Consider the following 15,122-nt stretch of genomic DNA (forward strand, 5'->3'; position numbering starts at 1 on the left):
GTCAATCATATTTTGTGTATTTAATACACTGCATAGACAATCCTTGTCCAGAAGTAACAGGGGAACCTGATCCGCCATCCAATCAATATAGATACCTATAATCCGTAGTCTTATACTTGCACTAAAGTGGAATGGCGGGAGGAACCGGATGGTCACGTGGCACCGGGATGACTCGAATGACGCAGTGGCGATCATGTGCTGCACCGCCACCGTATGCCGTTATCATCAGGCACCCACCGTCATCCTCCTCCATCTCCTTGGATCCCATATTATCCATTTCGTAGATGGTTTCTCCATCTTTGCGTCTACCTTAGACCATCTCTCCTCATAAACGTCAGGATGCCGCCTTCCAGCGGGCACCTGCTGCTCCCAAAGTTTTGGAGAGCAGCTAGGTGAGTAATCACTTATCCACTCTATCCGGACTATATCTCCGTTCTAACGCCGCCCCAGGTTTGCCTACGAGAAGGCCTGCAAAACCATAAGGACAAAGTTCCCAGAACAAGTCCAACATGGAAGCCTTCGATTTCAGCCAGCCTTTGCACGTATAACCCCGAATCAGCCGATCAACCGCGCTGCAGCAATTCGCCAGGCCCGTCGCCGTCACTACTCCACTCGTGCGAGAGCCTTCGTTTCTTATCTCCGGACTGGACTGCAGGGTGACCGCGCTGCCTATAAGACATCCCGTGTTGCGTCGAACATCAGCCGTCTTACCACTCAAGCACCCTTTGCATCAACTCTTCGTCCAAACTTGACCGGCGGGACTCTCGGCCGTACGGCGGGAGGCTATACTATAGGAGCCGGCCGGATTGGGGGTGCCCGGTATTTCTCACATGGCCCAGCTGCACCCGCTCAGGTCATTCAAAATGTGTCCATGGGTGTCCGGGCATTCTTCCTGTCTGGACAGAAGGTCCGGTTTGATGGCATCGACGAAGTTAGCGGAAACAAGAAGTACAAAGCCGTGAGCGCACTTCAAGATCAGGCCGAGCGGAAGATGACCGGAATCCCTCGGACTGCACCGGGATCATTTGTTGACTTCCAGCTCTCCCCTACCATCACTGCCTTTGGTCTGCAGAAGAAGTTTGATCCATCCGGAGCCTTCGCTTCTGATACCATCAACTCAGACGGTCTTTTGGACTTCCTCTCTGCCGACTTTGCGCGTGCTCTTAAGGACTTGGCCGCTGTACTCAACGACCTCAAACGCCTGTCAACCCTAGGTGATCTTCCTATCTTACTTCACGACAAGTCGACGCTCCGGGTGAGATTTCCTGGTTGTGACGCAGTCACTGTCGAACGACTCTGTGACGAGGTTGGAGTTCAACGAGGGAAGATCATGCAAGACGAGGACTTCGATGCTCGTACAGGTGCTGACCTTGCCCTCCTGTTCCCCTTTGCTCCCAGTGTTCCCGCGTCTCCAGAGACAGTGGATTACCTCTTCTCGAAGGGGCCCTATGAGCCACAAGCTCCCGAAGAAGTTGATTGGCAGGCTATGATGTCTTCAGAGACCAACTCAGAGGCTTCACCTGAGTTTCGAGGAAACCCTGGGTCGAAGCTCAGTTTCGAGGACGTAACCCTGTTCGGCGAGAATCCGTGGCAGCAATCCTCATCGTCATCTGGATATTCAAGTATCAACATCAGCGAACTCGGCGACCGCGCATACTTCAATGAGATCTCGAGCACCGGGCTCCCTGAAAGTGCTTCAGAATATGAAGGATCGGACGGGTTGCACCGATTTCTTGCCGAATGTAACCGTGCTCCTCCAATTTCTTAGCTACTTGCGCTTCCATGTTGTTCCATACAGGCTTTGACAGTCTTTTCCCATAATTTCTTTTGTTCATGTTTGTTCGAAGCAGACACCATAATTGAGGTGTGCTCAACTCTGTTGCTCTGTTGCTATTAATGATATCTAAATCAATTGAATCATCGACTACCTGTCTACCTACTTCGTAAATCAACTCATGTCTTGTATGTACTACTACCTATCCAATATCAGGTTCGCACTCTGCCCATTCCCCATCCGGCTATAAAGATAGCGTGATCATCTTCTATTAGATCAAGCACGCTTTCGACGCCAAATCAAATCTCAGGCCGGGAATAAGCCACGTCTTCTACACCGTAACGGAATTGATGGTCATGAATCACTTGAGACTCTAGGAACTTGCTATGAAAATAACAACATTTTTTGCCAATTGCCATTTCACGGGGCGGGAAAAGATCTACGCGATTTTAGAGAGTAGACGAAAGTAATCAGGCAGCTGAATGCTCGTGGTATAGAAAGGTTTGCTGTATCATTGGCTCTGGTTGATGCTTCTAGTGTATCAATACTACCTTTGAAGAAGATTCTTCCACAAACCAACGGCAAGAATTGCATGATACTAGTCTTTACATTACATTAGACCGCACAGCAAGAAACCACTATACGATGTCTTAGACACAACGAAACGCAACTTGCTCAGCTGAATAACAATCATGAGGAATATCAAATCCTCCACAATTCAAAAATACCCATTTAGTATGTAAACAGGAATTCCAAAAACAGACAAGCATTGTTATGCTACAAGCAAGTCCAAGTCGTGCTCTATACCCAGCTCTGAAACGGTTACTTGCCCAATATTTATTCCCACCACGGAGTCTCTAGTATTCATTTTCCTTCCAAAGAATGGATGGATCGTTCCTCTTGATTGGGTCAAATCGAATGATGACATCGCCACCGCTTGTCCGTCCAGCAAGCTTTGGTTCATACCCAAGATACGATTTCTGATCGATAATTCTCTTGATTTCACTCTCCTTCAAGTGTGAAAAGCCAGTCAGTGTAAACCTTTGGGACTCGGGGTTCCACTTTAGTGTCATTTGTGGATTTTTGGAATGTAGGAGTTCGAAGAGTTGAGTAGCTGCATCCTGGCCTGTCTCTCCGAGGCTGCTATTCACTTTGGGTGCAGCGGTGGTCATCTTCGTACTGGGATTTTGAGATGTTTGTGAGGACTCTTTGACAGTTGGAAGGTAGGGAATGTCACAAGTGGAGTATTTCTTTGTTATTCTATGATAAATCGTCCGAGGAGATGGGAATAAGGTCTTGATTTCATTCATATTCTGCTGGCCATGAGACCCTACTTATATGTCTAAGACACAAAGAAGTCGAGGACAAAAGGTATCAGCCCCTGGGTCTAAAACATAGCCAAAGCACATTGTAGTGAAAGGAAACAATCAGATATCATAATCAATACCTAGCGGTGATCGAGCTATATTAGGAGTCATTTTTTGTTACATCACGCGGACAACAGCAATTGATTTCCATTGCAAGCAAAGAGAAAAGTCCCCAATCGATGGTTTAGAAAAAGGCATTTTCCATGTCTGGATTCCGACTGAACACTTCAGCCACCTTATCGAGAATGGAACCAACTTTATTCCTTATATAGTTCGCCTCTAGTTGCGAGATGCGGCTAACTCGAGCGGCAGCGCGCAGATCCATGCGAACATATAGTCTGCGTATAGTGGATTATCAGAGAAATCCATCTGGACAGCACGATGCTGAAGATAGAATTTGAGCACTGTAATGATGCCTGATCAGGAAGGTGGACATTGTGAGGCGTTTTGAAGCGCAAGGCGGACTGAGGGGTATTGGGCTGTCTCTGTACAACGCTGGACACCATCTCCCTCTGGACTGAGTCTCTAGAGATATAAACCTATCCCTTACGAAAACGGGTATTTGAGGTTATGAAATGATTTTGGAGATACTACTAGTATCAAGTTGATCTATCGAAGCTCCATAATCGTACACTAATTAGGTATAATATTTCTGCAAACTTTACAAATTGAATATCTCGCGACAAGGCTTAATAGACTGCAACGTGACCTCTTGGTGCATCCAGAAGCTTACTCCGTAAGCCGAAGTGCTATTTGGCGAAAAGCTCCGATACAAGCCAAAGGCTTTGGACTGCACCTCTTCTAGATCTGAAGGTGACTCAGGGTTCAGGCAAGCAGGCAGGTAAGTTGCCCGCAGGCAGGCGGTGGCAAGCTCTAAGCCCAGTATATTATTGACGGTCCTTCCCCATGGCAACTCGGCCCGTGGAGCCGTCTACATTTAATTGTATGATTTCTTGCAGAAACTACTCCGCATCTTGGCACCATCTGACGGACAGCTCTTTCCAGCTACATACACAAGTCACGGACCGAGTGTGTCTCAACATCTGCATCTCAGATGGAGATCAGCAAAGCCTAAAGCCAGTGACGACGGTACCTAGGTATGTGTGGTTGTGTTCCTGGATTCCTTGTTCCGGAAATACTCAGTCGTTGATCATTCTAGTTAGACGGAGAAATTATGCACATTTCCCGGCTGACAGCCCTGTACATGAAACAAGAAATGTTTGGGGTTTCTTCAGTTATTAAAGTCTGCATTGTAGGGCTTTTTCCATATAATAATTTTCCCAGATATTGTTAACAAGTCTCTGGGATCATAAGGGTATTGATCACTTGTTTGCACTATCCCGGCATAAGATGCTGCCTGTGGTGTCGGCTTTGGTCCCGGGCAACACATAGCCTATTTACACGCGTCTACGCAATAGTTCCAGGACGCTATATCCGGTCAATTGAATGTGAAAGTTTCCTGACCTGCCAGGTACAAACAATAAACAATCGCACTAAGCCTTGAGAAGTACCGATGTGATGACGATCACCCACTCCGCTCCCATTCCGGTACGGGGAGAATCCGCCTCGGCTACTGAAGCGGCAACACCTCCATCTGAAATGAGAAGGATCAAATGGGATGTATGAACTGAAGACCCGGTGACATCTGCCTTTAGCCGAATCACATTACTTTGGTCTCCGGCAGTTCTTCTGAATGGCATGCATTTAGACGGAGAAATGCATATAAATATGACTCCACATCCTGTTCCAGTCCGGAGTTCGGTACACCAACTCACCATCTCCAGAGCAGTGTGAATAGCAAGTTATCCTATCTGTTCATTATGCATACCCTCAACATGCAGGCCCTGGTGGCTTTGTCACCCTTGCTCTTCTCCGCTGCCACGGCTCTTCCCCAAGCGAGCGTCACCCCATCTCCTTCGTCGTCCGTTCCGGCGTCAAGCGGCCCTGCTCCTACGGCAACAGCAGGCGGAAATCCCTTCGAGGGATATGATCTCTATGTGAACCCCTACTACAAGTCTGAGGTTGAGAGTCTTGCCATTCCATCCATGACCGGCTCGCTAGCTGAGAAAGCCAGCGCTGCAGCGAATGTTCCCTCATTCCACTGGCTGTATGATCACCTTTCTATACGATTAAACCAAAGCAATCGCTAATAAACAACCTTCCAGTGACACTACAGACAAAGTCCCCCAGATGGGCGAGTTCCTCGAGGATATCAAGACCAAGAACGCCGCTGGAGCGAATCCCCCAACCGCCGGTATCTTCGTCGTCTACGATCTGCCTGACCGTGACTGTGCGGCATTGGCCAGTAATGGAGAGTTCCTGATTAGCGATGGTGGTGTCGAGAAGTACAAGGCGTATATTGATTCAATCCGGGAGCAGGTTGAGAAGTACTCGGACACCCAGATTATCTTGGTCATCGGTGAGTATACATACTTTTCCACAACAAATAACACCAGATGTGATCCTTTGGAATAAATAACTAACAAAATTCGCCCACCAGAACCCGACAGTCTAGCAAACCTGGTCACCAACCTGAATGTGCAAAAGTGTGCCAACGCCCAAGACGCCTATCTGGAATGTACCAACTATGCTTTGACGCAGTTGAACCTGCCCAACGTTGCTATGTATCTTGATGCCGGTGCGTCTCATTCCCCAGTACTCCCCAGACAATACTGTCGGCCACCAATCTAACAAGCAACAGGCCACGCAGGATGGCTAGGCTGGCCCGCCAACATCGGCCCAGCAGCCGAGCTCTACGCCTCCGTATACAAGAACGCATCCTCCCCCGCCGCTGTGCGCGGTCTGGCCACCAACGTAGCGAACTACAACGCTTTCTCCATCGACTCATGCCCTTCATATACACAGGGCAGCACCGTCTGCGACGAGAAGACCTACATCAACAACTTCGCCCCGCAGCTCAAGAGTGCTGGCTTCGATGCTCACTTCATCGTTGATACGGGTATGTCCTTAATATCATCTTCCGCATTGTTAACATTTCATTAACAAATTCACACAGGCCGCAATGGAAACCAACCCACCGGCCAAAGCCAATGGGGCGACTGGTGTAACGTGAAGAACACTGGTTTCGGTGTCCGTCCTACCACCGATACTGGAGATGAGCTCGTCGATGCTTTCGTCTGGGTTAAGCCCGGTGGTGAAAGTGACGGTACCTCGGATACCTCTGCGGAGCGCTACGATGCTCACTGTGGATATGCTGATGCGTTGACGCCTGCTCCTGAGGCTGGTACTTGGTTCCAGGTGAGAACCCTTCGGATGTATTTCTTTGAGAATAAGACGATGCTAATATGCGTCTGCAGGCTTATTTCGAACAGCTAGTTGAGAACGCTAACCCTTCCTTGTAAGATGGGTCTGGGGTTAAGCGATAAGGAGGCTGGTGCGTTTGGGTTGGTCATGTATGGTAGTGCAGGGTCACTAGGGAAATGCCACAATGATTTGCCTTTGTTTAACAAAGAGATCCTATAAACAAAGAGCTGGTAACACCATTATATGGTTATCATATCTACAGAGGAAATTGCTAACTAGGCCCAACTGTGACACTTCATCTCTCGACGAACTCTGTCTCTGTTTTACTGAGATGTAGAAATCGCTATCTCTGTGTCCCCATAGAAGAGAGAATTATCGGAACCACCTTCTGGGTCGTGCCCGCACGGTTCTCCTTGGAGATTGCAAGAACCATTCAAGCACTGTTTTGGACAGGCGTAACGAGAGCCTCGCTACCCCGAGTGCAGGGTCAAGAGACTGCTTGAACTTTTCTGAGTCAAATTCCCAACATAGTCCACTAAAGGCAGATGGCTCGCGTACATCTGCCTCTCGCTGGGATTCAGATGCAGGTTGGACTCGGACCGGTAATGGGTGATGTATTTTGGCCGCCCACTTGTTCGTGCCGCTCAGATCGCTCGCATCTCGCTTAGATGAAGCATTTTTCTGTGCATGGAACTGTATGACTCGATCATGCAGTGCATCACAATCGATACCAATCCGCCCACCTAGGACAACAAGAACGCCCCATGCATTTGACGAGATAGCGTGCTCCAGTTCCTGTTCCGTGTACTCCAGCTCAGTGTCTGCGAATGAGTCATCGTCTTCCGCAGTTGCCTGGATTACCTCGTCTTGCAGTCGATAGTATTCAATGAGGTCCTTCAACCTGAACTCTTCACGGTGTTAGTAACACGTATCAGTGGTTTCATCGGAGACAACATACAATGTTTGCCTTCCTTCAGGTAATAGAATCCTAATGTTGTAGGGGGGAAAGAGGCCACGGGGATTGGCATTGGCGATGCATCCGAGTTATACACCTGTAATGGGAATATTCGCTGATTGAGAAAGGCAATTTTGGAGTTCCAGAGGATTCCCTCAAAATTGCTCATCTGGACCTCCACCTTGGTTTCGACTTTGTCCAACCTGTCTTCCAATCAACCAATCTTGGCCTCGACCCGGTCTATCTTAACTTCCAGTTGCTCCACCTTGGTCTCAACTTTATCAAGCCAGTCCTGCATATGAGTAAAACGTTCGTTAACATTGTTGAATTCTCGTTTCATATCCATGTCCAAGGTATCGATCCTAGTATCCACGCGGTTGAATCTCTTGTTGACATTCTGGAACTCACGCTGGATATCCCTATCATGAGCTGCGAGTTTCCCATGTATTCCATCAAACAGCGGTCTAATGACGCTGTTATGGAAATTGAACATCTCCTGGACCAAGTTCTTCTGTAATACCTCCGTTCGCTGGGCAATAGTGTCATCTAAACGTTGAGCCAAAAACCCCTGTAAATCGTTGGACCGCCGAAGCATAGTGTCATCGATACGTCTGGTCAGGGAATCCTGGAACACGTCGTTTCGTTGCGATAGGGAAATATCCAGTTCTCTGACGCGTCGAATTATAGTCGCATCGATATGCTTGGTCAGAGATTCCTAAAACTCGTTGGCGCGTTGGAGCATAGAGTCATGTATTTGATTCGATCGCAGGATGAGCGACTCCTCTAACTGGTTTGAGCGCTGGATCAATGACTCCTGTGATACTGCGGACCGTCGATCCATGGTCTCATCGATACGTCTGGTCAGGAATCTTGTAGCTCGTTGCTCTGCTGAAACAGGGTACACTGCAAGTTATCCACTCGCGTGTTCAGGGACTCCTGCAGGTTGTCGACGCCCTGTTTGAGGCGATCGAACTGCTGCTGCATCATTGCAGCCAAAGTCGCTAGCTCCATGGCTAGTTTGTAGAAGATGGCGGTGGTGATGGTGGTGATGGTGATGAAGTCAGTTGTAAGAGTACCCTAGAAAGGTCCAGATAAAAAATCAGAGGGCCTTTAAATAGTCCTCTCCGTTGCAACAGCCTTCAAACTTGCGCTGTCTATTTCCCAACTAGGAATTGATAAGTTAATATGACCAGCAAGTGGTCTTTGTCTCCACTGAGTGGGATTTACATTGCTTACTACAGTGATTAAGTGGTGTGGTCTCCAGATTCACTGCCACTTGTCAGAACAAGGGATGTTCTTGATATTGCAGGTGTATTCACAACTGCACAGTAAATTAATCTAGGACTTCTTTTTATTTTTCTTCTTTTCTTTGTTCTTTTCTTTGTTCTTTTCTTTGTTCTTTTCTTTGTTCTTTTCTTTTTTCTTTCTTTTTTATCACGCGTTACACATGACGATGTGCCAGAGCTTGTAGGTATATAAATGCCGTGGTTCCCCCTTGTCTCTTTCACAGCCTAACATTTTCTTGTTCATTGCACCACAATTTCTAAGAGTCTATCAACTTTACCGACGTATCAGTGTGCCGCTATGAGCTTTATCGGTTTCGAAGAATGCCGTGCCTTCGTTAAGGAGCAAGAGGAAGCCCAGGGTCGTCCCTTTACACCAGAGGAACGTAACCTGTTTCTCGATACATGGTTAGCTGAAGAGAATGTCTCCGAGAGATGTCGGGCATACTATAAGGCCATGTACGTGCCTTATCCACACGAAGCTCGGAGCCGGGGCCGCACGCGTTGTACACTTCACAAAGTTACGTTTGGTCGTTTGGGCAGTTGTGCTCAGTGTGAAAAAGAGCGTGGGTATCGCTGGTGTGATGTGGAAGGAATGTGGGTGCCTTTTTATTTAAGGTGCTTGCATGATTAGCTTTGTTTATTTAGTTTAAAAAGCTGAGTTGCAACGTGAAATTGGGATGTATTAAAGGTTCGGCTATCATCAACCTGGAATCTTGGCTATCAATCATCAATCAATCAAGAAGCTCATCGTCTAATATGATCGAACCACTAAAGGTCTGCTTATGCAGGCCTCGCCGAAGAGACAGAGATCTAGGCCTAAACGCCAAAATCCTCCAGCGTCTTCTGGGGTTCTATCTACAGAATGGTATACTATATCATTTCGAGAGTAGCCGCTGAGCCTGGCACCGTTCGATAGTCTATAGATGAAGATAGTCGTCATATTCTTGATATGCAAAGACCCAATAAGTGCTCTTTACTAAATAGCACAATAGAAGCTCAACTCAAAAGGCAAGAAGTATAATTCTTTTGAAGTCTCCTGTTGATCCACATAGGAGGCGCCGACTTCAGAGATATCATTTCTCGGCTGCAAGGTTACGATGTGGTATTTAGATATAGTCCCAGCCTGGAATGGTAAAAGTATAGCCATATCTGATGACAATAATCTTGTGTTAAGATCACTGCATGTCTGACTGCTTGGGTTCATAGGGTTAATAGGGTTCATCGTTGATACCCCAGATCACCACAAAGGCGGTGATTAAAAGCACGGACAATAACCTCACCGCCAACCCCGCGCTAATCCTGTAGAGATAATCCACTGATAAGTAACAACGGCATACGGAAGAGACACACACTGCAACCACTCAAGAATCCCACGACCCTTGACGTTCCTCCATTATATTACTCGAGCTGTGACCGTGGAGTCTCCGAGGAAGATTATTCCAGCTGTGTGGTTCTGAGGGTTCTCCTGCCCTGGGGTCTGACCCAGTTATCTCTCAGCAACTGCTACAGGCAAAGTCAAGAAAATAATCTTACCTTTAAGATCCAGAAACTCGAAACAGAAAGTCCTGCCTTTTCTTTGAACGAAACACCGGCAAAATGATGGAGGACTTCAACAGTGAGACTGATAGTGACTATACCAGTTACTGGAGAGATTGGGTGAGTCATTTCCTATTTCACCGTCGATTGCGCCAATGTGCGACTGGATGGGGGATGCGACTTGGTTGTAGGTGGAGGAAGGTGCATGGCGCATGGTGATACTGGACGGTGCAGCGGCAGTGGCAGCAGGACGGAGAGGGGCAGCACGAAGGAGGAACACATTTCCATTTCGGGAAGCGATGCCACTTCTGCTCGACTCCACAGCTCCATGAATCACCTCACCTTCTTTCTACGTCTGCAGTCTAAAGATGGCGTCTCCCTCGTCCAGTCAGCAGCAGCTGGAGCTGTCTAGCACTCCACCTCCACCTTCTGTGGTTCCCAATTACTTTAGGACCGATCCTACTCTTCGCTCCTCACGCCAGAGACTCCCTGTTTACCTGCCACCGAGTTCTGACGACACAGCTAATTGGCGCACACAGTTCATCTCCTCTCGTGGAAACGAGTACTTCTGCGAAATCGATGAGGAATATTTGACCGATCGCTTTAACCTTACTGGCCTCAACACTGAGGTGCCATACTACCAGTACGCCTTAGATTTGGTGACTGATGTGTTTGACCTCGATGCGGATGACGACCTGCGCGAACAGATTGAAAAGTCGGCGCGTCATCTCTACGGACTCGTCCACGCAAGATACATTGTCACCACCCGTGGTCTTACTAAGATGGTATGTACTAATTCGAGAATGTAATCACAGTAGCATATCTCTCTGACTGAGGTCTAGGTCGACAAGTACAAGAAGGGCGACTTCGGCAAATGTCCCCGTGTTATGTGCGAAGGCCAACCTCTTTTGCCTATGGGCCAACACGACATTCCGAACATGAGCACTGTCCGTCTTTACTGCCCCAAATGCGAAGATCTCTACAACCCCAAGTCCTCTCGCCATGCTTCTATCGACGGTGCCTATTTTGGAGCGTCTTTCCCTAGCATGCTTTTCCAGGTGTACCCAGGCTTGGTCCCTGAGAAGAGTACCAGCCGTTATGAGCCTCGTATTTACGGATTCAAAGTTCATGCAGCTGCTGCCCTGGCCCGCTGGCAGGATCAATACCGCGAGGACATGAAGTCGCGTCTTCGTGATGCCGGCATGGAAGTCAAGTACGTTGAAGATGAGGAAGTGGAGGATGATGAGGATGACGACGAAGAAGATCAGGGCTTTGATCCAAAGGAGCGGGTTGTGGGCGATGCTGCCTCCGGCCGTATGGATATGGGCGTTTGAGTGGCCATTCTTCGATTATAATGTTCTGTCTGGTTTTGACGATACCAATGCTCACCCTGCCTTGACCTTGGCTGCTCTTGACTCACGAATTACCCCTCTTCTTATCGCATGAAAATATCCCATATCCCGTCCTCTTCTATCCGAAATACTTGTCTGCAACTTTCACCTTCCCCAAACACCTCTCGACTGAGGCTTTCCCTTCATGTGGCATGTTCTTCTGCCGTTTCGTTATGGCTTGCTGTCCTCCAATAGTGGGCGTACGAACGGTCTCCTTCTCTCAGTTCTGTACTCTGAATTTATGATGACGAACACTGGTGGGCGTTTGAAGCTTTGAAAATGGCTGGTCTAATTTCTTTTCTTCTGATGTTTACTAGTTTCATAACCCATAATTCACCTTATGGCAAATGTAATATGAATTGCCAATGCAATTAACCTTCCCGTAACATGCACTTCATTTTGATGGTCTGCATCATTGTAGGGGTTCATCGGAGGTCAAACCCTCATAACGAAAGCTTGGCTAAACAGGTGATTTCGACTCTTCAGGCTCTTCAGGCTCTTCTTCGTAGGTTATCTCCAACTGCTTCTCAATAGCATAGCCAATAACCTCCGCGAGCCCATCGCCCTTTTCCCAGCACTCATCGTGCTCACCTTCTAGAGGCATCCGCGTAACACATCTCAGTTTGTCCTCAGACTGCAGTTTCCACCACCCACCGATAAGGGCAGCATCCATAGCCTCATCCTGCGTCTCATCCACAAGCGAATCATCAGACGAGTGCGCCAGAATCGCGAAAGACCCATGAGTCCACCCACCCTCAATACCATCCGCCCCTTTGACCACGGCAGGAGATACAGCATCCCACGCAGCCTCATCATCCCCAAAAGCCCCCTCCACAATCTCCTGATACGCCGGTATCTCCTTGTGAGTATCCCGGAATTTCTTCAAATCGTATATCCCTGCCAAACCCGCCACAGCTACCGGACCGTGCGATATGCCAGCTTTAAACTGGCCCATCACCGACTGGTACGCCAACATAGCACCACAGCTGTGGCCGACGAGTATATACCGTTCCTCGAAGCCATATTTGCGCTGCAGGAAGGCTATGGCTGCTTGCACGTCATTGATATGGTCTGGGTGTTTGGAGCCGCGGTAGTCTCGGGGATTAGTGCTCGACTGGTCCTGGGGATGGTCCGGATGGGGGCTGAGACGGTAGGAAATGGATGCGAATGCTGTGATGTGAGGGAGAACGTCGGCGTATTTTGGGGAAGTGGTGAGCTTGGATATGGCGGGGTTGGAGAAGTTGATGGCGTCTATCTTCGGGTCGCGCCAGGCGCCGCCATGGATCAAGCTGGGTTTATAATATTAGTAGGTATATCGACTGTAGAAGTATTGTAGATTGATTGTAGATTAAGAAGTATGTACATAATCCAGAATTTTTTGTCGAGTGTCTCTGATAAGGTAGTCACAGTCACTGTTTGAAGGGCGTGCTCTTCGCCATAGTTAAATGTTTCGGTGGGCATTTTCAGTGGTTGTTTGCGATAAATGTTTTTATTAGTTCTCAAGGATGTATTATTGGGAAGAGAGGGCAATGAGGGGAACGGCTTGTTAGTCCTTTTTAAACGGAGGGGAGAGGCGAGGCTGCTTAGTAGTTAATAGGAATGTTGTTCGGCGGAGCACTATAGAGTATCATGATTGATAAGCTCAACCTGCGACAACCCAGAAAGGTTGACATATGGTATACTTTGGCCATCATCAGGGAGTATGCGACAAGAGAAATCCATTCTTTCTGAAAATATTAGCATGGCAGGATATTGTTGAAGCCGATGTTGTTGTCGTTCCCAAAGTGTCCAGGCTGATCCCGTGAGAGTCTTGGCGCGCTAAACCGCATCGGGTATTAGGCGGTGGGAAATTGATGAATTCAATCCACACAAACCATCGCCGCCGACTGTCAACCCATTGTCGCCGTCGAACGTATACCTGGGCAGCACATCCAAAATGGCGGAGTAAGTCTTGTCGCTGGCTGTAAATCGCTTCTCTAGAATGGCTGCTAATGATTAAACCAGGAAAGAAGTTCCCCTCACGGCCGTCAAGGTCGATGCCTTGGTACGATAATGACCGCGAAAAATCACCCCCGCTATTTTCACGGCGACAGTAATGCTTACAAAATTCGCATATAGGTGGTCATGAAGATCATCAAGCACTCTTCTCAGTCTTTCCCGACGACTGCGACCGGTTCGATCGTCGGCATGGACGTGGACGGTACCCTGGAGATCACGAACTCTTTCCCATTCCCGGTCGTTGAGATGCCCGCCGACTCGCACTTCGACAACGCCGCCCCTAACCCGGCTGCTGCTGCCCCTCGTGCGAAGGCCAACGTGGCTTACCAGGCTGAGATGATCCGCATGCTTCGGGAGGTCAACGTCGATGCGAACAACGTCGGTTGGTACACCAGCGCGAACATGGGTAACTTCGTCAACATGAACGTGATCGAGAACCAGTTCTTTTACCAGAAGGAGATGAACGAGCGGACAGTTGCTCTTGTGCACGATGTCAGCCGCAGTGCCCAGGGAAGCCTTAGCCTGCGGGCCTTCCGCCTTTCTTCTAAGTTCATGACTGCTTTCAAGGAGAACAAGTTCACCTCTGAGGAGTATGTTTTTTTCCCGCGTTGGCATGGTTTAGTCTGTTCTATCAGTCTATACGTGTGCTCTGGGTGGTCTTGACGGTATGCTGACATGTTCCAGGCTTCAAAAGTCCTCTCTGAGACACCAGGACATCTTCGTTGAGCTTCCAGTTGAAATTCACAACTCTCATTTGATCACCACTTTCATCCACCAGCTCCAGTGCCCCAGCCAGTCCACTCCTACCGACCTTCCCCCCTCTTTGGCTGCTCTGGAGAAGAGCTCCTTCGTTAAGGACAGCGTTCTGGCCCCCAACTTCGACAACCTGTCTCTCAGCATCGACCCCTTCCTCGAGAAGAACTGCGACCTTCTGCTGGACAGCATCGAGACCCACCACACCGAGACCAACAACTTCCAGTACTATCAGCGTTCGCTTGCTCGTGAGCAGGCCAAGATCACCGCCTGGCAAGCCAAGCGCAAGGCCGAGAACGCCAGCCGTGCGGCCCTCAAGCAGCCTCTCCTGCCCGAGGATGAGTACCAGCGTCTGTTCAAGCTTCCCCAGGAGCCCAGCCGCCTCGAGACTATGCTCAACACCCGGCAAGTGGAGCAGTACTCGCGCCAGATCGACAGCTTCGTTTCGGCGACGACGGGTAAGATGTTTGCGGTTAAGGGAAACCTGCTGCCCGGAGAGACCGCCAAATAGAGGAGAGGCGGTGACTGGTGATGATTTGTCTCAACTGGGGATTCTGGGAATTGCATGCATGACCTTACGGCGTAGGGAGGGAAAATTCTGTATCTGACTGTTAATATGTCTGTTTGTTTATTCCAGTGACGAATAGAGTTACGGGATATGACTGTCTTTGGTTCCTACCTACCTCACCCATCTCCAACCTTCGTATCCATTTGTCCTGCGCAAGTCCTCTCTACATCAACCGATGAATGGATGGGGTATGCCCTAATCTTGCTAGGGCATGTCTGCCACACGTGATG

General features: G+C 48.6%; 6 protein-coding genes across 6 annotated transcripts; 4 read left to right on the top strand and 2 right to left on the bottom strand.

Moving 5' to 3' along the window:
- Window positions 1-339: 339 nt before the first annotated feature.
- On the top strand, window positions 340-1,768 carry AO090038000441 (uncharacterized protein; the record flags this gene model as incomplete). Its single annotated transcript, XM_001825310.3, has 2 exons — window positions 340-392; window positions 451-1,768. The coding sequence occupies 2 exons, from the start codon at window positions 340-342 to the stop codon at window positions 1,766-1,768; spliced, it is 1,371 nt and encodes a 456-aa protein (XP_001825362.1).
- An 863-nt stretch (window positions 1,769-2,631) lies between these two features.
- Window positions 2,632-3,084, bottom strand: AO090038000440 (uncharacterized protein; the record flags this gene model as incomplete). Its single annotated transcript, XM_023238293.1, has 1 exon — window positions 2,632-3,084. One exon carries the CDS (start codon window positions 3,082-3,084, stop codon window positions 2,632-2,634), a length of 453 nt encoding a protein of 150 aa, XP_023093132.1.
- Window positions 3,085-4,047: 963 nt separating this feature from the next.
- On the top strand, window positions 4,048-6,503 carry cbhC (putative cellobiohydrolase; the record flags this gene model as incomplete). The annotated part of the gene is made up of 7 exons (XM_023238294.1): window positions 4,048-4,238; window positions 4,892-5,248; window positions 5,307-5,560; window positions 5,642-5,779; window positions 5,843-6,100; window positions 6,158-6,399; window positions 6,459-6,503. 7 exons carry the CDS (start codon window positions 4,048-4,050, stop codon window positions 6,501-6,503), a joined length of 1,485 nt encoding a protein of 494 aa, XP_023093131.1.
- A 225-nt stretch (window positions 6,504-6,728) lies between these two features.
- On the bottom strand, window positions 6,729-7,529 carry AO090038000438 (uncharacterized protein; the record flags this gene model as incomplete). Its single annotated transcript, XM_023238295.1, has 3 exons — window positions 6,729-6,845; window positions 6,964-7,271; window positions 7,364-7,529. 3 exons carry the CDS (start codon window positions 7,527-7,529, stop codon window positions 6,729-6,731), a joined length of 591 nt encoding a protein of 196 aa, XP_023093130.1.
- Window positions 7,530-10,242: 2,713 nt separating this feature from the next.
- AO090038000436 (casein kinase II subunit beta family protein) lies at window positions 10,243-13,106 on the top strand (the record flags this gene model as incomplete). The annotated part of the gene is made up of 4 exons (XM_023238297.1): window positions 10,243-10,302; window positions 10,722-10,967; window positions 11,025-11,395; window positions 13,070-13,106. The coding sequence occupies 4 exons, from the start codon at window positions 10,243-10,245 to the stop codon at window positions 13,104-13,106; spliced, it is 714 nt and encodes a 237-aa protein (XP_023093129.1).
- Window positions 13,107-13,509: 403 nt separating this feature from the next.
- Window positions 13,510-14,835, top strand: AO090038000435 (putative eukaryotic translation initiation factor 3 subunit EifCh; the record flags this gene model as incomplete). Its single annotated transcript, XM_001825305.3, has 4 exons — window positions 13,510-13,517; window positions 13,578-13,617; window positions 13,692-14,161; window positions 14,256-14,835. The coding sequence occupies 4 exons, from the start codon at window positions 13,510-13,512 to the stop codon at window positions 14,833-14,835; spliced, it is 1,098 nt and encodes a 365-aa protein (XP_001825357.1).
- Window positions 14,836-15,122: the final 287 nt, after the last annotated feature.

Source organism: Aspergillus oryzae, chromosome 6 (genome assembly GCF_000184455.2).
Source record: "Aspergillus oryzae RIB40 DNA, chromosome 6".
Classification (NCBI taxonomy): domain Eukaryota; kingdom Fungi; phylum Ascomycota; class Eurotiomycetes; order Eurotiales; family Aspergillaceae; genus Aspergillus; species Aspergillus oryzae.